General features: G+C 30.8%; 3 protein-coding genes across 3 annotated transcripts; 1 reads left to right on the top strand and 2 right to left on the bottom strand.

The window, feature by feature from the left end:
• Window positions 1–358: 358 nt before the first annotated feature.
• On the bottom strand, window positions 359–6,778 carry LOC103871196 (bifunctional dethiobiotin synthetase/7,8-diamino-pelargonic acid aminotransferase, mitochondrial). The gene is made up of 14 exons (XM_009149425.3): window positions 6,621–6,778; window positions 6,430–6,552; window positions 6,258–6,366; window positions 6,096–6,176; window positions 5,880–6,000; window positions 5,657–5,805; window positions 5,449–5,543; window positions 5,149–5,261; window positions 4,914–5,060; window positions 4,658–4,791; window positions 4,450–4,581; window positions 4,226–4,360; window positions 4,021–4,133; window positions 359–3,923 (listed from the first exon to the last, which is right to left on the bottom strand). The coding sequence occupies exons 1-14, from the start codon at window positions 6,776–6,778 to the stop codon at window positions 3,749–3,751; spliced, it is 1,785 nt and encodes a 594-aa protein (XP_009147673.3). The 3' UTR covers window positions 359–3,748.
• A 1,034-nt stretch (window positions 6,779–7,812) lies between these two features.
• LOC103870867 (UDP-glycosyltransferase 84A3) lies at window positions 7,813–11,642 on the bottom strand. The gene has a single exon (XM_033290029.1). The coding sequence runs from the start codon at window positions 9,434–9,436 to the stop codon at window positions 7,985–7,987; it is 1,452 nt and encodes a 483-aa protein (XP_033145920.1). The 5' UTR covers window positions 9,437–11,642; the 3' UTR covers window positions 7,813–7,984.
• Window positions 11,643–16,423: 4,781 nt separating this feature from the next.
• LOC103871185 lies at window positions 16,424–23,200 on the top strand. Its single transcript, XM_033280246.1, has one exon. The coding sequence runs from the start codon at window positions 22,321–22,323 to the stop codon at window positions 22,609–22,611; it is 291 nt and encodes a 96-aa protein (XP_033136137.1). The 5' UTR covers window positions 16,424–22,320; the 3' UTR covers window positions 22,612–23,200.
• Window positions 23,201–23,293: the final 93 nt, after the last annotated feature.

The following is a 23,293-nucleotide window of genomic DNA, read 5'->3' as shown; positions in this document are numbered from 1 at the left end:
CAGTTTTTATATTCCGCTAAGAACATTTTTATCCCAAGGTGCTTAGGGAGGAAGCTTACAAAAAAATTAACAAAATAGTGGGGTGGGTCCCACTAAATTGAAAAAACCAGTGCCTATGCAGCTTATATAAACACCGATGCCGTTGTGTTGTTTGCACTGTTCGCGGATCCCACTGACATGTGACGGTCTGCGATTGGTTAATTTTTTTAACTTTTTTAAAAATCAGACAAAAAAAAAAAAATTATCTCAAAAGATGTTTCTGGGTTAAAGACGCTCTTAGGTTGGGGTCTTAACCAAACGTTACGTAAAAGCATCGCAATGAAAACTTTTCATGAGACTCTCACAATTAAAATTAAAAAAAAAAGTAAAAAGAAAAAAGATGAAATAATATTTTTTTTTAAATCTCTTCACGAGATATTTGTTTTCATGTGTTAATCTTCTAGCGGTTTAGTTATTTTTCAAAAAACAATATTTTACCGTTTCTGAGAGCCATCACTATACACAGTTGATGATATTCTCACATTTATCCGATCATTTTATCAATGTTTTGAAACCCGACCCAAACAACTTACAAAATCACCGGATTATTCGATTGACCGCAGGTGAACTACAAGTTAGTAAATTAAATAATTTTGTTATATAATAATATATTAGCTACTGAAAAATTTAAAAAATGTTTTATGTGTTAAAAACCATTTGGAAAATTATTTAAATTTTTTTTTATTTTCATTTCACAACAAAATATATAAAAATAGACTATTTAACAATTTTGTAACAAGTTAAGAGTTATGACAAATAATAAAAAATATATCAAGACTTAAAAATTTTAAGTATTTAAATGTCTAGTGTGAATAATTAAATTAAATTTTAAATCCAAAATAAACCAAAAGTAAAATATAAATTGTAATAAATTTTTGATAACAAAAATAAGCTAATGCCAAATTACACTAACTAGTTTTGTTAATAGATTCATAATCCACATGATCATACGATCTTTTATTTTTGAAAGAAACTAAAAACTTAACTTCTTAATTAGTTTGAAAAAAAAACTTCTTAATTAGAATAGAAAACATATTCTAATAATGTAACCAAAAAATCCAAGAAAAAATAATTAAATCGTATTGGTTCAACCAGTAGTTCAGTCGGTAGCCAAATTCCGGTTGTAACAGTTTTTTGTGGATTTTAACGAGTTTTATATCATGGGTTTTTCCTTAAACCCAAACCTGATTACATGCCGTGTCACCAGATTTACCGGTTCGACCGTGGGTCTGGTACATGTTTCAAAACACTGCATTTATGCAAATCAAATAAACAACCGACCTATATGATGAGAACCATATCTTGAAATTTTCCATATGACATTTTGGAAACTTTAAACTAAATGAGCCAGATGAATGTATTCTTCAGACTATTTCTACTTGAAAAAAGGTGACAATTTTAAGTGAAATCCGCAGATATATGTCAATTACACACGATCAATACAACAAAGATGCAAACAAAATGACATCATGCATGCCTGAAAATTCATATATGTCAATCAAATAACCAATAAACCTAACAAACCACAATAGACAAATCAACAAAAACGTCTCTGCAACCAAATTAATGTTATCCAAGTAATCACAAAATTTTATGTCTTATTCGCTTCAACACAGACAAGGAACAAACGATTCAAGCTTATCGAACTAATGGTGTCAATTAGTCCGTCCAGCCCATTTTAGACTATCCACACGGACCATTATTTTTGGGGGTTATCAATAATGGACTATGATTCAAAAAATATCCAACCTCAAGAGAGATCATATCCAGATGGGCATAGCTATGAAATCGCAATAGTATTCATAGTTAGACGGTATATTTATGCTTTTCGTCAGAAATTGTGAAATTATATATTCCAGTACCATAAAATTACATTTTCAGGCAAAACCATAAAACGATCTTTTTCATCATAAGCAAAATTATGATTTCCATCAAACGATACATTTATGGAGTTTTTCCAAAACTGTAAAATTATGTTTCCCACCAAAACCGTAGCAAATATAATGCTATTGGCCGTAGCAAATCTAAGCATACCCGAAGATAATGCCTTAATTGGTCACCATAATGTCATAAACATTCAAAAGATTGTGAGCCAAACGCTCACATGATTGATGGAAGGTAAGAGATAAATAAAGCAAGATATCAATTAAGCAAACCCAAAAAGTTTAAGAAAAGGAGTGAGCAACAGTTAAACTAAAATAAAAAATATTCTTGTGGTAAAATGTTAAATTTTACAGTAATTACACAGACTAGATTGTTTTTCCGCGCTACGCGCGGATAATATATTTTTAATTTTTTTTCATATTTTTTTCACATGTAAATTATCATCTTAATTTTAAATTAATTGTGTTTATTTAATCAATTGCAACTTACTATTTTTACTTTCATTGTAAATATTTTGTATAAATGGGAAAATTTAGTTTTAAAATTTTATTTATCGTTTTAAAATTTTATTTATATTAATCTCAAATAAGTTTCTATTACATGAAATGAAAAAGAGTAACCTGACTATCACAGTAAAATTAGGAAGATAGTTTGAATTACTTTTCTTTTATTATGTTTGGCAAACTTTACTTTTGTATAAGATTTGAAACATTTTAGGGATTAAAATTTCATATAAGTAAACACATCAGAACAAACAATTTTGTTCAATAATGCACCTGTATTTATTATTATTGTTTTACGTAAATTTTATAAAATTGATGATTGATAATTGTTTTAAAACTGAAACCGTTTAAAATTTGTCTATGCATTATTAAATAGTAAAAATATTAAATTATAAAATAATATTAATATTGATTGGAAGTGACGTAATAATACTATTATTAGTGACCAATAATTTAAATCTAGAAAAATTATTGATCCGTACTTTGATATTTCTTAGAAAAATTATTTATTCACCGACCAATAAAAATCCGCGAGCTCATATTCAGTAGTTGAAAAAAAAGAAACAAAATAATAATAAATTGTCAAATTATATTATGTTAAAAAAAAAAAAATAGTACAAATTTTTTATAACACAAAACAATAAATCCTAAATCCTAAACATTAAACTCTAAAAACTAAACCTTAAATTTTTGGGTAAATCCTAAACCCTTGGATAAACCCTAAATCATTGGGTAAACCCTAAGCCATTGGGTAAACTCTAAACTCTTTGGTAAATCCTAAACTATAGGGTAAATCCTAAACCCTAGGGCTATGATTTAGAGTTTTGCTCACGGCGTTTAGGATTTAGTATTTAGGATTTATTGTTTAGTTTTTACGATTTAGAGTTTAGGATTTACCAAAAGGTTTAGGGTTTAATGGTTAGACTTTAGGACTTAGTGTAATTTTACTGACAGCGTTAATAATGTTTTTAAAAAACTCATTTTTTGCAGCTAGTACTATTTTTTTAATTTATTTTTACTTTTCTTTTAGTTTTAAAAACAGAATATAACTTAGCAAATTTTTGTGATTTTGCTTTTTCTAAAAAATATATATATATATGATATGACAGATAATTAGCTGGTGAACCCACGTTCTCTAGGGTAAACAAGAAAAAAACTCTTCTTAGAATGTATATATGTTGTTTTTGTAAATTTGTTCTAATATAATTTTGATAACATTATAGTAAATAAGTCTTATGTGGCTTTGGACTTCTGTATATTGGAACACAATTATGGATAAACTGTTTTCTAATTAAATACAATATTAAAAACAATGTGGAGTACTATGCCCTATTAAATTCTCCAAACCTTATGTAGAGCTTAGACAGCAACTCCCGGCAAATTTCAGGAGACGTGCAAGGGCCACACATGAGGTACACGACGTTTCCTAGAGGCCGCATGAAGATTCCATCTTCCCTGAGCATCTGTAAAAGAGACTTTGCGTACAACGAAGCATACCTAAAACACATGCAGAGCAAAACACAAACCATATGAGATACCAAAAGTCTGGTTCTTCAAGACAATGCTTTTTAAAAGAGATTCAGTAGATCTTTACCTGGAGTTGGAAGCATCTACTTTAAGTTCTAGAGCGAAAAGGGTTCCTATTACAACCACCTTTTGAACCGCACTGTGACATGATATTTGCTGCACCAGTTCTTCATCCCACAGCTGCACAAAAACATGTGTACGGTTGAAACCCATTTAGAGATGTTTGATTACTGATCATCTGACACAAAGATGTTTATATTTTGTCTTAGTACCTCTCTTAAGATTCCTCCTTGTGGGATGATGTTATGGTTAGTCTCTGGATCTTTGAACAATTCGATGGCTTTGGCGGCTGTTGCGCATCCCATAGCATGAGCTGAGTATGAGTGACCATGAAGCAGTGCTTGAAGCTACAACCAGCTACAACCAAGAAAGAGGATTAGATATCTTCAAGCGGAAGAAAAGAAAAGCATGAAGATGGTTCTTCTACTTTTCTTACCTTTGGATCTCCAGAAAATGAATCAAACAAAGCATCTGTGGCAAGAGTTACAGCCAAAGGAATCATTCCACCAGTCATCAGTTTGGCGTAGCAAGCTATGTCCGGTTTGCAACCGAGAAGTTCGACAGGAGTCTTTGGTAATATCATTGTAACTTTGTTAGCAGAATGAAAATATATAACACAAGATGACATAAAATATATATACTACCTCTACTCCAAGACGCCAGAAACCTGTGAACACTTCATCGAAAATTACTGGAATTTTTCTGTTCCTGCACTCGTTGACCAGAACTCGTTGGAAGAGAGGATCAACCATGTGCATTCCCCCAGCACCATGGATCACTGCAGATACAATCAGCCACCTTAATAAAATAGTAGTTTGAATCTAGCAATTTAGATAGCACGATGCTAAGCCTTACTGAATATCTGAAGTCATACTTATGGATATACTATCATAGTCATACCTGGTTCTATTATCAGTGCTCCAACATGGGCGGATTGTGTATTTCCAGAATACTCTTGTAGCTGTTTTGATACATAGGCCAAATAGGTTGTTGCAAGAGTTGATGTGTCTCTACTCTTGTCGAAAATCTCATCACGAGTGCTGAAGGCTGTAAGAGTTTGGGAGTACTAAATCACACAGCTAAAATATATGTAAAGGAGGATAACAGAGAGAGGAGAGGAAATTATGATATTTACTTCCATATTCTTCTGGGGCTATTTCAGCAAAAAATTCAGGGAGAGAGAGATTCCAAGCTCCATTGAAGAGGATACCAGTAGGAGGATCCAGAAACAGACCTTTTCCAGTATACCTACAAATACAAAGATAGATGCAAACCTAATCAAAGAGAAGCAAGACAATGAGAATATTCACAGGTGATGTAATCATGATATCGTTCATCCTTAAGGAATGATATTTCTATCTAAGCAATAAAATTCATTAGAGAAATTTCAAGTCGGAATCATGAAAAGCGATAAAGAAAAAAACTCCGTCCATACCACGGCTGCTGGAGGAAGCCTGTGTAAGGTGATGGTGCTTGTGCTTCCATTGCTCCTAAAGTATCCCCATGGTAAGACCCCCTAAGAGCTAGGACCTAAAAATACAACGCACATCTCAGTAAGTACACACTGTTTAAGTCTAACGTACGCTAACAGATACAACATTAAAGCGTCTAAGTATCATTGAGCACTAGCAAAATGGTTGTACCTTAACCACAATATGTTTTTTCTCATCTCTACCCTCAGAAAATTCCAATAGGGTCTCATGATCAACACAAAACTTACGAAACGCCATCTTCAGGGCAATTTTGATAGCTGTGGATCCATTATCTGAGAAGTACACTCGAGAAGCCCAGCCTGCATGTATAAAACTAATTAGCCCTCCCATCAATGCTTGAAAAAAATAATAGAAACAATGTGAGAGAAGAAACCTTTTCCCACTCCATCTATCAAGAGCTCAGCACATTTCAAGGCAGGTTCATATACATTCTCAGGGAACATAACATGCCCGAACCTAGCAGCAGTGTAAGCCATTTCTCTAGCTAGCTCAGCCTGCAACCGCCTAAAGAAAATTTCAAAATAAACTTCAGAAGATTCACCACAAGAAAAGATAAGCATTAAGATACAAAACAATAGGCACAGATGACCTGGAAAGCAGGATCTGGCCCCTGTGTCCACCAGCTAGCACAAGCATCAAACTGCTGGGTAATAGAATCGTTACCAGAACCCTGAAAATGACGAAAGTGGCAAAGTTCTAGATGAGCTAAAAAAATGTGGGACATGTTTAAAATTGATCTTTGCATACAAACCTTGTAAACTGAAATTTTTTCACCACAGCGGGAGTCAATAACCGTCACAGTTTCTTCAGGCACAAGTTTATGCTGAGTAATTCCCACATTCAATCTGGTCTGGACCAATCTGATAAAAAATATTACACATCAAAACTGAGTTCCTCGATACTAAACACAAACGAAACAACACAAAATCACAACCTGGTAACGTTCTTTCAGCATCTGGAGATTGTATTGCTTATCACCTCTTAGCTCCTGGACAACATTAGGGTTCAAAAGGAACGTCACGAGCGGTGCAGCCCTTCCTCCATATCTATCACCAGAAACATTCATCATCAACCAACCAACCAACAAAGACGAAAGAGGCAAACTTTCACAGACATTATTATATCTTGGGGAGCGTCTTCTGTGTGGTGGAGACTTTTGTTGGTCTTGTTCAGAAGCTCGATCTTGAACTTGAGGATCTGCTCATCAGGGTAAAGCTGATGCTTTTGAAGGAACTCGAGTATATGAAAGACCAGGTGTCTGTACCTGGCCATTTTGGCTTGATTGACCATCTTTCTTTGAATTTGCATCCCCACATTTTGCTGATCCCTTTGTGTCACCCTATTGATAATTAAAAAGAAGATGAGCGACAATTCAATAAAAGTTGATACTTCTCTGAAAACTATCAAAGATCTGCATCACCCAAAACATTTTCTCAGTAAAGAACCTTACCTACAGAGAATTAGAACACGAAACAGGATCAAAAGACCTTAACTTTTCAATAAACCCACCAAACTGCAAAGGAGACTCGTCAAGGGAAAAACACATTTAGTTTCTTCACCATTCCTCATCTCAACACCCACCGACTCGAAGGTATCGTCGGAGGAGGTTCGGAATCAGGTTCGGGATGGCCTTGTTGATTCATCATCGAGAGAGAGACATAGAGAGAGAGACATGGAGGAAGAGATAGAGACGGAGAGATGTTTGAGCAAAAAAAAAAAGACGAAGAGATGAAGAGAAGAGATAGCTCTTCCACACCCTAATTAGTTACGAGGCGTTGAAGAATGAAAACTTGAAGAAAAAAAAAACGGCTGAGAATCGAGGAAGATGAATCATAGTCGAAGTTGATTTCGATGTGAAGTTTAATTTGGGCTAAGGGATGAGCCGAAACATAGCAGACGTGGCAGAAAAAATGATTGTTATTGGATGATTTAATTAGATGACGTGGATAGTTTTAGTGGGGAAGATATTCTCCTTTTAGTATAGTTTAGATAACTAGTAGCCAAATGCAGTAAATGAAACTAAACAACCAGAACTTAAGGCGACAGTGAACCGCAAGTTGAAGAACCTAGACGAGAAGGAAAATATGTCTCAAGAGAACATAGTAATCATAACTTCAAAATCATTCTTAGAATCACTTCCGTCTTCCGCTTATTGCGTTATTTGGTTACTTTAAGATTGCAAGTTTTGTAATATTCTATGGTTTTCCATCAAAGTTATAAAATACTAAATGACCTTAAAGCCATATGGCGACATTAGTTTAATGCATCAAAATGGTTTTAAAAATCTAAGTGCTTGTGGCTCGAAGTGATGAAATAGAATGTAAAAATTGATAGATCGACATCACTAGAGCATGAGATGGGATTTGATGTGTTATTTACCCAAAAGGAAAAAGAAAAAGATAATATGAATACTGACATACTGTAGTGGTGTCTAGGTTTCGGAGTTACATCAACAATTTGGACTATTACGTGACATCATCATGAGTATTCTCCGTTGTCTTTTCTCGCCACCATAGATTTCGTAACCAACTCGTCCACAAACTCTTGAAAGTTCCTATCCGATGATCCACCGTACGCCACGGCTGCCTCCGCTTCTTCCTTCCACCTCCGTGCGCTTTCTCTAATCTCCACCGCCTTTTTCCCAACGGTGGCCTCAAGCAACTTCTCCGACACAACCTCCCTCGGAACAATCTTCTCCTCAGCCGCTCCGCGGCCAAGTCTCACTCCTGTCTTGAAAACATCAACCAAGTACACAGCATCAGTCACCTGATCTCCCCACATCGGAAAACAGACCATGGGAACTCCCGAAGACAAAGCCTCCATTGTCGAGTTCCATCCGCAGTGACTTAAGAAGCAAGCAACCGCAGGATGAGCCAACACTCTCTCTTGTGAACACCATTCAACGATTTTCCCTTTCTCTTCAAGCTCACGAGGCAATACATATGGTTTCACACTTGAACCTTCCATAGGAGGCCGGACCACCCATAAGAAGGACAAACCAGAGCTCAAAACACCATGAGCGATCTCCTCGAACTGCTCTTGCTTCAAGTGGACTATAGTGCCAAAGGAGATATAAACGACTGAGGATGGTTCTCTCGAGTCGAGCCACTCCATGCAGTCACTCGCTGGCGCGGAGATGTCTCCCTTAACGTCAGAGCTTATAGTTTGAGCCATCTTGAAGAGAGGACCGAGAGGGCTAAACTTGACTTGAGGACAGAGGTTAGACATGTGGTCGACGATCTCTTTTTCGAGTTCTTGAAAAGTGTCTATGAAAACAAAGAGAGGCTTGTGGCTTACAAGTCGCTTGAGCTGGTCTAAAATGACTTCTCCATAAGCTGCAAAGGGAGATGAAGGGTGAAGGAAGCTTGGGATCTCGCCATGCTTCAACAAAGGTAAGCTTGGGATTTCAACGTTAATCTCCGGCTCAGTTTTGGTCGGGAACTTAACTAGCCGGTGGTGGTAATAATAATAAGCGGTGAGACAAGCGCAAGACTGGACCCATAGAACAGCCGAAGGGATATGAAGCTCATCAGCCACGTCACACACCCACGGCACAAAAGCGTTGTTTATAAGACACCTCACAGGTTGCTTTTCCTCTTGCTCGTATCTCCTGATGAGGTTCTTGATCTCCCGTTTTCCGACAAGTTCAAGGTGTGGTCGGAAGGCTTGGAAATTGGTTCTTTTTTCGTCATCGTCGGCTAACCCATCGTTGAAGAACTCGAACCGGAGGAAACCTAAACCGACCGGTTTGAGCACGCCGTCTTGAATCTTGTTGGCTTGACGCATCTTCTCTCCCCATGGCTGCTCTGTGGTGACAAAGGTGACAAGTAGGCCTTTCGAAGCTATGAGCTTTCCGAGACGAAGTAGAGGGTTTATGTGCCCTTGGCCTGGGAAAGATACGAGCATCACATGCTCAAGAGACGGTTCCATCGATTTTTATTTTCCTTATGGAAACTAGAAAGTAGAAACTGATTTTATTTTGAGAAATTGCACTCCACACATTAGCACTTTACCCTATTTAGCTCAATACCCATCGACTTACTTCTCCGTTATTATCGATATTTATTGGACGATTTTAACCCTATAGTAATTTATGGATTTTTTTTTGGTTTTCTTTTTTCAATTTTCGGATTAACTATAGTTACACGTAAAGTTTATTGTCAGACAAGTTGTAACCTATCCCTGTTCTTTAAAACCTTCAATTTCGATAATTCCTATCTAAGCCTTTCTGCTATATATATTCTTATGTTCGTCTCTCCATCTATCTCAATTTTCGGATTAAATAGAAGCTTTGCATACGTCTCCGTCTGAGACAAGCTGGCTAGACCACAAGCAATTAAGAAACAAAAACCATGAACATCAAAAGGCCTCGAACCATACTACATAACCCATCCCAATCAGATTCCACAAAACCCATTCTTATTTTTGTATTATGTCACGACATAATTGATTTTATTTCCTATATAAAAAACTTAGGCGGATATTAATTTTTTGTCTAATATAAAATTTGTTCTAAACCATAACAATCATCATCAGAAATACCAAATTTTATATCGGGCTACAAATTCCTCTATAAATCTAAACACTTAAATAGCTTGCTAATTCTTCGTTCAAGGCCTGCTATAAATTCCTATATCAATAAAAACAAATAACTAATTTTGTTAAAAAAATATATTAAAATTTGTGCTATAGAATATATACATGTTAGCCGGCTACATACATTAATAGATGGCCTAAACAAAATTTAGCCAGTTATTATTCTTTTTGTCTTGGATAAAATTTTCTCTAACCATATCAGTTACCATCGATAAAAATGTATTAAATTTTCATGCAAATCTATTAATGCATTTAGCCGGCTAACATATACTCCCTCTGTTTCAATATATTATATGTGAATCGAAAAGCTAAACGATAAAACATGATGTAGCTGAAAGCCCTTTTACAAAAAAAAAAATGATGTAGTTATGTAGTTAAACGTATGTTCGGAAGTGGTCGACTTCCCTTATACGTGTTCATTACCTATAGCCCCTTTTTTTCCCAAATTGAAATTGAAACTGTAACCCTACTTTCTGTTTTCTTCCTCCTCCGATCCCCTCGAAGACCCTATATGACCTATCAACCACCGTACAAACATAATCTCGTCTGTTTCACACATGTTTCAAATTCTCTCATAAAGCATTTCCGATTTATCTGTTTAAAAATGTATTTTTTCTCTTAGTTGTTCAAACAAAAAATTTAATTTTTCTACGGAGGTTATATTGGTTGTAAATTTTTACTCTGATGGAGTTTATTTGGAAATGGTATCCAGAAATTTTAAAAAAAAATCTTCTGCTAGCAAAGAGAGGGTTAGTAGGGTAAAATACACAGTAGGGTAAAATACACGCTCATAAATAGTTTGCCAAACTCCCAAAAACACTGTATTGGGTATTTCCATAAATTTGCATATTTTTCATAGACAACGTAAAGTAGAGAGGATTTAGTCCAGAAAAAAAAAGTAGAGAGGATTTAGTCCAGAAAAAAAAAAGTAGAGAGGAGATAAGACCTAGATTAATGATTAATTACTAGCCCCTCTCCCCATTAATCTTTTGGAAGTCGGCCTATTTTAATTTTTCTGTTTAAATCAACTGAAGGACTGTTTGGTAATTTGCTTTGTTCCACTTGCAACGTACACAAAATGTTTCATGGGTAGTTTCCTAATTACTAAGTTCTAATAGGATTTTGGGCTAATTGACTTATTTTCTTAAAACAATGCAAAGGTGGATTATTTAAGGTGAGCGCATACTGTTTCTCTAGCTTTACCATGATAGACCCTGTTCGTCTGCTCACCCAGGTGATCCATCTGGATGAAGATGCAAATTGATGTTCGTTTTATGCATTATAATGCTACATCTAGATGGATCATCCAGCTGAATTTTTAAAAACTCATTTCAAATTCTCATCCAAATGAATGTGAGTCTTGATAGTGCATCTAGATGCAGATGCATCTAGTTCAGTCCAAAATGATAAATGACAAAAATGACATTTTAAAATAAAAATATTAATTTCAAACCGTAAATTCTATTTTTTTGCATATACATTTTCCGCTATAACAAAAAAAATGCATTTTCTCGCAAAAACTGAAAAACACACTTTCTCGCCAAAACCACAAGATGTGTTTTTCCGCAAAAAAACATAAAACACACATTTTCATAAAAACACATTTTTCGGCTAAACCAGTAAAACCACACTTTTCGACCAAAACCGAAAAACGCATTTTCCCGCCAAAACCCAAAAAACGCATATTCCCGCCAAAACTCCAAAATGCATTTTCTGGCCAAAACCGCAAAAAATATTTTCCCGCCAAAACAAAAAAAATGCATTCGCCAAAACCGAAAACACAATTTTTCTGCCAAAACGGGAAAAAACGTATTTTTCCGCCTACACTAAAAACACAATTTTACCACCAAAATTGGAAAATGAAATTTTCCCGCAAAAACCAGAAAAACGTATTTTCCCGCTAAAACCGGAAAAAACGCATTTTCCCGCTAAAACCGGAAAAACGCATTTTCCCGCCAAAACCGGAAAAATGTATTTTCCCGCCAAAACCGGAAAACATATTTTCCCGCCAAAACCGGAAAACGTATTTTTCCACCAAAACCGGAAAAGCGCAATTTCCGGCCAAAACCGGAAAACTGTATTTTCCCGCTAAAACCGGAAAAAGTATATTTTCCCGCCAAAACCGCAAAAATGCTTTTCCCGCCAAAATCGCAAAAAAAAAATCCCGCCAAAATCGTGTCAAAAACACTTTTCCCGCCAAAACTTCAAAACACACTTTTCCATCCAAACCGCAAAAACGTATTTTTCCGCCAAACCCATAAAACATATTTTTCCCCCAAAACCATAAAAATGCACTTTTTCGCGAAAAACACATATTTCCTCAAAAACCACAAAATATTTTCGGCCAAAACCGTAAAAATGCTATTTTTCCGCCGAAACGTAAAAAATTATATTTTAGTTATTTTATTAACAACTCCACCTGGATGCAGATGGAAGTTAAAAAATGAAAAGCAAACGAACATAGTTGCATTCAGATGATTCATCTGGATGCATGGACGAAATGAAGAAACGAACAACATCCAGATGAAACATCTGGGTAAGACATCTAGATGGACTTCCATCTGGATAAGACATCTAGATGGACCATCTGGATGCATCTTCCAGATGTACAAACGAACATGGCCATAGTAGATTAAGACCCGCAGTCCGGAATAAAAATTATTTTATGTTTTTATTTATTATGAAATTATAAATATATATTGAATAATTAAAAGTCAGTAACTATTACATATATAATTAAATTGGTGCAAACATATAAATCAATTTTATTAATCCAAACAATATTTTTTTTCTATTTGATAGGATATATAATTAAATATAAATGATATTAACATACATAGTATATTTTTAATAATATGTTTTATTAAATGATGTTTTCTATTCATATGTTTTTTTTATCATTTGTATCTTTTGTAGCAAAAAATTTAAATTACTGAAAACAAAATTTTCATTGTGGAATTAACAGTTTTAGTAATTTATATTTTTAAAAATTAAGTTTTCAATTTTTGTTCAAAGCTTTTATCAAAAACTAAATTCAAAGTAAATTTAGAAATTAAAATACTTTTATATTTTATATGGCATATAGTTATTGTAAAACGATATATATACACATATATATATCTTTTAATCTTAATAATTAATTAAATTAAACTTCTTACTTATATGATTTTATAATCATTTTTTTATCATAACAAAAATTTTAAACCATGGATCACAAAATTTGAATGCGAGACTTTTAACAGTTTTAGTAATTTGTAGTTGTTTTTAAAAATTCAAAATATACATATACTGAAAGATCTAAAATTTATGATATGGTTAATGGGGTTATAATTTATTTTAATAATTTAAAATTAAACATATATGCATGATAGAAGATACACTAATTTTTATCAAATCTTTATTATTCAAAATCATTAATTGTCATATATATTTTAGTCACATTAAGCAATTCCGTAACTTTTATTTAAAGAAATAATAAAAACATTATTATTGAATTTTTGGCTAGCTTAATAAAATTTTTTATTATATAATTAGATGAACCAACATATGTCTCTAATGATTTTAAGAATCATTCTAGTATGACATGTGGCTATAAAAAGAAGTTATAATTTTTCTCAATTAATATATAGGGGATATTGTGTGTGAAAAACAATACACAACATAAACAATACTATTATGTGGAAGTACCGTAGCCTATTGGTTAAGGTTTAAATGTTTCTACACCCAGGTCTGGGGTTCGAATCCCAGACTATGCAATTTATTTCAGATTACAGGAAATCTAGGTTTCAAGTCCCGGAGAGAGCGGTTTATTAAACAATTATGCAGACTACAGAGGAAAAGCTTGCAAGGGATCTTCAACATGGTGCAAGTAAATCTGGCCAGGCGTGGATCTTCATAGGACGGCTCAGGTGATGCAGTTAGGCGTAGGTCTTCATAAGGCAGGTAGTATTGTCGGTTGTCGAATCGTCTATGTAATATTTCCTATATCATAATTGTAAGATCGTAATAAATCAGCGTTAAAAAAAAACAATACTATTATGAGAAATTGGCAAATATAACCATGAAAAAAAATTAATTAGACAAATGACCATAGCAATTAAATGGCAAGGATACACAATATATATTTGTATTAATTGCAATTATACCCCTCTGTATAAGCATATGTAGTGGTTTTGTTTTTTTTGTTTTTTTTATTTTCTTGTATAATGTTTTCCCCTATAATCTTATTTATCTTCTAGCTTCTTTAAAAAAAATTATTCAGATTTATAAAATACTCACAAAAATATAGATTTTTTTTCCTATTTATGATGTGTTTTGAAAATTTTAAAGCATATATATATTATAACATTTGATATATCATGTTAGAGTAAGAAAATCGAATTATAAATTCTATACTATATCGTAAATTCATATAATATAGTCTAATTTCTACTTCAAATGATATCCTATATTTAAATATATAGATTAGATAATTTTATATAAATTGATTTGTCTAGAGTTTTAACTCAGTCAAAACTCTACATCTTCTCTCATATTTTCTATATTTTCATTTTGTTCTCTCCTCGAACAACCAATATGTAATTGGTTATAATATATTGTAAATACTACATACTATTCTATTTTAGTGATACAATATATTTTTCTATTTCATCTTTCTCCATCTTCTTCTTCTCTTCATTCCTTCTTATTCTCCTCATTCTCTCTGTCCTTCTTTTTTTTCCTCTTCTCTTCATCATCTTTCCTCTTTTTTTTAGGTTGACTAGGGCAGTTGATAATGGAAAATTGTAATATATTTTGGCCTTTATTGTGTTCCATGGGTTGGGTGTTTTCATTTTGTTTGGGTTGACTAGTGCAGTTAGTAAGACAATTATGTTTACTAATATGCTATTTGATAAATGGATTATTTTGTACTATTTGTCAAGCGCATATAGTATGATATAGTTTTTAAGATTCATATTACAATTACTATTTTCTGGTGTCAACTCTTCAATTGCTTGAATCTATCTTTTACGCGGCGAGTAAAGGTGTATCCTGTGAGTAAAGAAAAATTCTAAAGTAAAGCGTTGAAAAAGACGAAATTATAACAAAAATGTGCGAATATATTAGTCTATACTACATATCGAACAAATATAATACAGATAAATCTAGACATCGCATTTGCCAAAACTTCAGGCGCAGAAAAGGAAAAATTGGTATGTTTTCATGCCAAATTGTTACACCAAACCTCCTACTTTATTACATGGTTATTTACCTAATATTTTTTCAATATGGTTATCCTACCAATTCACCTACTATTATTTGACCAAAAATTTTACATTCAGAAACAAATCAACAATACAGGTATATATTAAAATACAATTTATTAATCTATATAAGTATAGGTTTTATCTTTTCTTGTTTTTTCAGCCGATATTTTCCTCAGTTTATAACATTTTTTCTACTGATTACTCCAATATCATTTTTTTGTCATTTCACATATCAATCACATACGTCGAGTCAAGTATCTTTTTTGGTTTTTTGGATATCCACTTTATATTGTGAACATGATACAAAATAACAAAAGAAGTAGGATAATTAGTGGCAAAATCAAACACTTCTTTTTAGCATATCACTTTGTAGAATCTTGTACTACCTCTGTGATGAAGGCATGAATTTATGACCAAACATATCCCTTTCCAAGTTCCCATTGGTTTCCATCAGTTGAAAAAGGGGAATTTTCGTATTTTTATGCATGTTTGTTTATACTATGATTAAGATTCCTTAGTTATTGAAAAATAAATATTTTTAAAAAGCTCTAGCTTTATAACACCACCTTATCGTAGAAAATAAGGTGGTGTTATTCAATCATGCATTTTAATAGAGTTTAAATCTACTATTATATGAATGATGATTATATATTCAATTTTAAAATATAATATTATTCAATTAGTGATTTAAATCTAATTTTTAAAATCTATTAATATTCAAATTTTAAAGATTTAATTTTTTTTTTGTATTTTGGATTGATTTCAAATAATTTCTTATGGAGTCTCATGAATAAATGAATGAACTCAAAATTCAATGCTTACAATAGAGATTTTACAATTCTTTGTATTTTGGCATTCAGATATTTGGTTCGGTTTTGGGTAGGAACCATTTGGTTCCGGGTTCATCTGATAAATCATTCTTATATCCAATAAGTACTTATGAAATTTTGGTTCAGTTTCGGTTTGGTTTCGGGTACCCGTTTAATATATGAATCAAATATATATATACAAAATATATTAGTTAACATGTTAATCTAAGTGATCTAATGGTTACACTCTTGCGTAATCGTGAATCCAACCAGAGTTCGAGTCACTAAAGTGCTAGTTTTATAAGTATTTACTGTATTTTAATATAGAAACTAGATTTTTATCCGTACTTTGAAAGCGCATTTTTTATTATAAACAAATTTTAATATAAATTAATATTTTGAAAATTTTATACATTATTATACTACAAAGTCGTATTATATAAAATAATAAATTTTAAAAAATTATATAATTTATTAATTAGTTTATTTGAAATTTTGTATGTACAATTTTATTTAGATCTCTCGTAGGCATGAGATATGAGTCCTACTCGAAACCCGATTGGGTACCCAAAGTATCCAAAATTTATTTTTGATATATTAGGTATATTTATGTATTTTGGATATATTTTCGGTATTCTATATATTTCTAAGTTTTGGGTTTAGGGTTAATTAATACATGTATATTAATTCCTTAAAATGTTGTGATGGAAATGCTATATGTAAGTTTGCTATAATATTGTCATGAATGTGATGACCCACTTAAATAATAGATGTCTATGATTATATGGATCATTAAAATCTTGTTATGGTGTATAATGTTAGTTCTTTGATTTCTCAGATTGGTGAGTGGTGGTTTAAACAATGTCTAGCTTGCCCCGCATGGTGGTGTGAACATGACGATACTTGGGGAAGATGTTCATGTAGGTGATGAGATATATAGAAATGGAGGAGTTGTTTTGCCTCACAAGAAGATGTGAAAGTGGTATATTTAGTGGTTTAGACTAATCGTATACACATATATATAATGTTTGTATATAGTATTTGTATCTAATGGTGGTGTGAAAGTGGTATATTTAGTGGTTTAGACTAAACGTATGTACATATATAATATCCAATGGTTTCGATTATAAAATGTAATAATGGTTATTTAATTATGAGATTCTATGTAGCAAAGAAAAAGATGTAATAGAGCTTGGAACAAAATAGGTTTTATTTAATTCTTTGAAGATATTTTCTTGTTGATATAATAGAGGTTAGTTATAATATTTAGAATATGTAATATACTGGGCTAAAAAATGAAATGGTGCAACAACTTTTCATAGGTAGATATTTAAGACTCCTTCTCCTTTAATAGTATTGATACCATATATCTCCTATATATTAATCATGAAGCATTACAACATATTTTCGTAGCTACATGTCAATCACTAGGATGATTCTTAGAATCCTTAGAAAAATAAATTGGTCCATATAAATATATATGATACTTTTTATTAAACTAACTACAAATTGATTACAAAAGAATATTTTTGATTATTACCTTAAATAAATGCAACGGAATTATCTAATATGTTAAACATATATATGAAAATTAATGATATGAATAATACATATTTGATAACAATTTTTGTATCATCTCTCTTTTTTATTAACTAGGTGATTTTTTCATGCTCATGCACGTGTATAAATATTTCTGAAGTAAATATACTATAATAATTGATTGCTATTTACTTTTAATTTTAAATTAATTTATAATTTGTATGCATCATTTATATTAATAATATTATATTACTTTAATTATACATATGATTTTATATATGTTATATCTAATCGGTTTTGTTGTTTTACAGTCGATTTTTATCATTTAGGTAAATTGGATTGCATCTCTGAATTCAACTGTAATATTGTTTATTCTATATATTAAAATTTTGATTAATTTCTTATTTTCATTTAGGTGGTTGTTGTCTTAGATATGTAAATATATTTTATGAAGATTATGTATAACTTAAGATAGATTGTTCTTAGAATGAAATAAATAAAAAATAAACTAAAGTGTCTGATTCCAAATTACATAAATTAATATAATGATAATATTTTGAAGTCTCATGTATATATATAAATTTTTCAAAAGAACTAAATTGTAACAGTTGGTTATTTTATTTTCATTTTTAATATGTTTTGAGTCTTCCTATGATTTATATTTATAGAATATATTACTATTATTATAAAATTATATATTATTATCGTAGTTAAATCTATGATTTTAAATATACGTTGGATTAGTCGAGTTACTCATGTTGTGAATATATTGAGTTACATATATTCTTTCAAATTCAAAATGAAGTATAATTATTTTTTATCATAATTAAGTCATATCAAATCAATTTAATTTATCGTTTACATGTGCATGTATTTTCATAATATTTATCAAATTACATGTTGATTTTTTTTTAAAATATATTAGAAAATAAAGCGATGATCAATAGGAAGTTAGACCATCTCCATCCATGAGAACCCCCTAAGGGGTTCTTTTGATTTAATTAAGAATAAAAAAGGTGATTTGTATCCTTAAGAACCTTAGTTAGAGGAATTTTTTTTTCTCCTCCAATGGGAGAACCCCATAGGGGTTCTTAAATTTTTTTTTTTTTTTAATTAGAATGATTTGCATGGACGGCTCCGAGGAGAAGAACGGCGAAGAGAGAAACAGATCAAACATCATCTACCTTTCACAGCGACGAAGAGAGAGCGGCGAAGAGAAGCGGCCAAGAACGAGAGAGATGGATCGATTGCGAGAGACGGATCGGTTGCGAGAGAGACGGTTTGATTGCAAGCGGCCAAGAGCGGAGATCCTCGGTGGGGAGGAGTCATCGACAATATCGAAGAAAAGAGAGACTGATCGATTGCGATAGAGAAGAGAAGCAGCAACCTCTCTCGAGCCAATATCATTTTGCCACATATGGGGTTATTACGGATTCTACAACCACCAAATACAGGACCGGTTCTGGCGTTTAATTTCATTTTTCATCTAAATTTTTTTTTTTTTGGTATAAAACCCCTCTAAACAACCCCCGATGGAGCTGCTCTTACATGCATAAGTAGCTGATACATTTTTGGAAGCTCTTGAACACATATCAATATTTACAATAATTAAAATCTTTTATACATTCTAAATAACTTTATGCCATTGGTTTATTAAATGGAAACTGATATTTATTTTAAATAATTATAAAAATGAGAATTCAGATTTGCTTTTGTATTTTGATTATGGCTCAATTAAGTTTCACAAACATAAAAACATAAAATTTAGAAGCAAATTTAATATTAAGAAAACAAATAACTTTAGTAATGATAAAATATAATATATTTACCTCATTATTGTAACTATTTAATGAAACGATTTTTTTAAAATGTTTTTTAAAAATAAGCAGTAACAAAAATTGTGATTTTATTTGAAAATAATATTATATAAGTAAAATATAATTTATCAATATTTTTTTGCTGTAATTGAAAGACATTATAGTCAACTAAATATATGAAAATAAATAAAACATTTCAATAATACTAATTATAAACTATTTTTAGTCAATTAAACATATATCAGTTTATGTTACTTAATTATTTTTTGTAATCATCTAAGAAAATAGATAGATATATAAAAAATATTTCTATCACCTTAAATTTATATGTATTGTTTATAATTATGTTTTAAAATAAATTATATTTCTTTTTCTTATATCAAGATTATCTGTGTAAAGTTTTTTAATGAATTTAAATTATAAACATATTTATACTAGGTGATTCTCCCATGCTCATGCACGGACATAAATATTTATAAAATTAATGTATTATAATTAACTGATATTTACTTTTGATTTTCAATCAATTTATTATTTATCTATCTAATTTATATTAATAATTTTATATTATTTTAATTAGATATATATGATTTTGGACATATTATATCTTGTCGGTTTGGTTGTTTTTGGGTCAACAATCGATTTGTCTATAACTTGAGTATATTGAGCTACATATACTCTTTCAAATTCAAACTCAAGTATAATTATTTTGATACTAATAAAGTGAAATCAAATTAGTTTTATTTCTAGCTTAAATGTGCATGTATTTTAATAATATTTATCAAAATGTTATTTTGATTTTTTTAAATATTAGAAAATAAAGGGATGATCAATAAGAATTTACATACATAAGAATAGCTGATTAATTTATGTAAGCTCATAAATGAATATTAATATTTAGAATAATTAAAATATTTTATAACTTTTTAATACTTGTATGCCTTAGATTTATTGAAAGGTAAACTGAAATTCATTTTAAATAATTTTGAAAATGAGAATTCAGATTTGTTTGAGTATTTTGATTATGGGTATATTAAGTTACACAAACATAAAGAAAACATAAACTTAAAAAGAAACTAAATAATTAATTTTTTTAATAATGATAAAATACATATATAATAATATATGATTGATAGTTTAATTTTAATTTTAAATTAATTTATAATTTATATGTATAATTTATATTAATAATATTATAATAATTTAATTAGACATGATTTTGGATATGTTATATCTAGTCGGTTCTTTTGTTTTCACAGTAGATTTAATTATCATTTAGACATATTGGATTGCATTTATTTCTCTGAATTCAACTATAATATTTTTTACTCTAAATATATTAAAGTTTTTATTAATTTTATTATTTGCATTTAGGTTGGTTATTTTTTTATATATGTAAATGTATTTTAGTAAGATTATGTATAGCTTAAAATCACCTAGGGCTTTCAGATTTTTTTTAATTCCCCTGAAAAATTAAAACCGCACACACTTACAAACTAAGACTAAAAAACGACACACATTAACAACCTAAAACACAAAAACAACACAAACCTAAAACCAAAACCACATGTTTCTCAACATATGCGGGTGCCCACTAACCCGATACCAGAATTATTAAGACCTGCGCCTGCCCCGCTATTTATGGCACGATCCGCCTGACCCACATTTTGTAAAACCCAATTTTTTTTGGGTCCACCGCCCTGCAGTGGACCTAATGGACCGGGTCCCGCGGGAAAAGAGTCAAATTCCCAGTGCTACATCCGCTTCTCTAAAATAATTTGTTGAGCTTTTACGAAAACTAAATGAAGTTGAAAAGTCTAGCAATCATTATGAGGAAATCTGCATTATATAGCTGGGAAACTCAATACAGTTTCAAGGGGCTGGGCTGCACTCATATTATTATATACCAACTACCTGAAGAACCAAGACTGATGGTATATGTAATACTAATGATTCAATTCAATTCATCAATAATATTTTCATCAATAATATTTTATTGAAAATCTCTCGAAAAATCTTAGAAAAATTATTTAATCAGGTTTATGCGACAACACCCGTGTGTTTTACCGCTAACCAATTCCTAATATATCTAAATTTTGTTTTCAAGAATTTCTGTAATATGATATGCTACTTGATTATTGTTTTTCACTACAACTTACTCTTTTATCAAAATAAAATTACCTTTATCATAAAGCTTTTTTAATGTGGCCATATGCTTAAATACACGCTAAATTATTATAAATTTTATTTTTTTATTTATAGGACACATAATAAATTATGATTTTTATTTAATATGCACATGTTTTATCATATATATATATCGAATTTTATAATAACGAATATGGAAAGAAATTTTCACTGCGTGATGGTGTTTAAAAGACCCAAACTTCTATTTGTTGAAATAGATTTTTGTTACAACTTACAACTCATGGTTACAAGTTTTAAAAACAGAAATGTTACTTGAATATGTGTTTTTTTTACTTGAATATGTGTTGTATAAGCTAAAATGATAATATGACCAGTTAGTTACTTTAACTCACATAAAATAGTTGCCTAGGTGGCCAGGGATTATAACACACCTAAATGTTTGAAAAATCAATCGATATCTTTACTTAATTAAGAAAAAGTAGAAAAAGAAATTAAAAAACAACGCATTGACTTCCCAAAAATTACTGGCTTCCAGAATCTGGTAAAACGTTTTTACTATATAAATCATCTCTATCTATCCACTTTTTTTACTAAATCATCTTTGTTTTACAACACAATAAACAAAACTATACACTTTGAATTACACATTCACAGTACTTATGGCAGCTCAAGTGTTAAATAAAACTTATAGGGCATTCATGATTTTAACTTTATTTACAATGATTTGTTCGATACAAGTTTCTGATTCAATCCCAAGAGATGTGTGTATAAAAGATTGCGTCATAAATCAATGCATGAAAGCATCAAAAAAAACAACTCCAGCAATTTGTGACAACCCGTGCAAGATCATTTGTGATCCAATGAATAACGAGCGATACATTACCCCTAGGCAAGGTTATCGAAATCCTGTAAAAAGGTTTTGTGAAACATTTGGCTGGATATGTCAGTAACTGGGAAAATATTTCTACAACAAAACTGGAAAACTAAGCGTCTAATTTATTTTTAATGTATATTTATATGTTATATTGTTTGAGCTATATATATATACCTCATTAAAAGTATATGCTATTTAAAAAGATTTTGTAATTATTCAATCAAAATATGCTTATCATAAAAAAATATTTTAGGTTCCATTTTTAATCTCTTAAAGATCAGCACTAAAATTGTGATTTTTTTGTGAAATCATATTATATAAGTAAAATATAACTTATAGGTATTTTGCGGTAATTGTAAGATATTATAATCAGCCAAATATTATGAAAAACATTTCAACAATAATAATTATACACTATTTTAGTCAATTAAACAAATATCGGTTTATGTTATTTAATTATTTTTATGTAATCATCTAAGAAATAGATAGATATAAAGAAAATATTTCTATTACTTTAAAAATATAATTATTTTATATTGTATAAATTATGTTTTAACGGAATAATATTTATTTTTAATATCAAGAATATCCTTGTGAACTTTTTTTTATGAAATTACATTATATACAATATATATTTATGTTTCACCTAAGAAAAAATATATATACAGAAAGTATTTTTAATTACTTTGAAAGTATATTTTTGTTATGTAAAAATATGTTTTAAATGGAATATTACTATTTTGTGAATAACCGTAAAA

This window comes from Brassica rapa, chromosome A01, assembly GCF_000309985.2.
Source record: "Brassica rapa cultivar Chiifu-401-42 chromosome A01, CAAS_Brap_v3.01, whole genome shotgun sequence".
Lineage (NCBI taxonomy): Eukaryota > Viridiplantae > Streptophyta > Magnoliopsida > Brassicales > Brassicaceae > Brassica > Brassica rapa.
The sequence above is the reverse complement of the archived record's forward strand: the minus strand, read 5'-3'. Positions and strand labels throughout refer to the sequence as shown.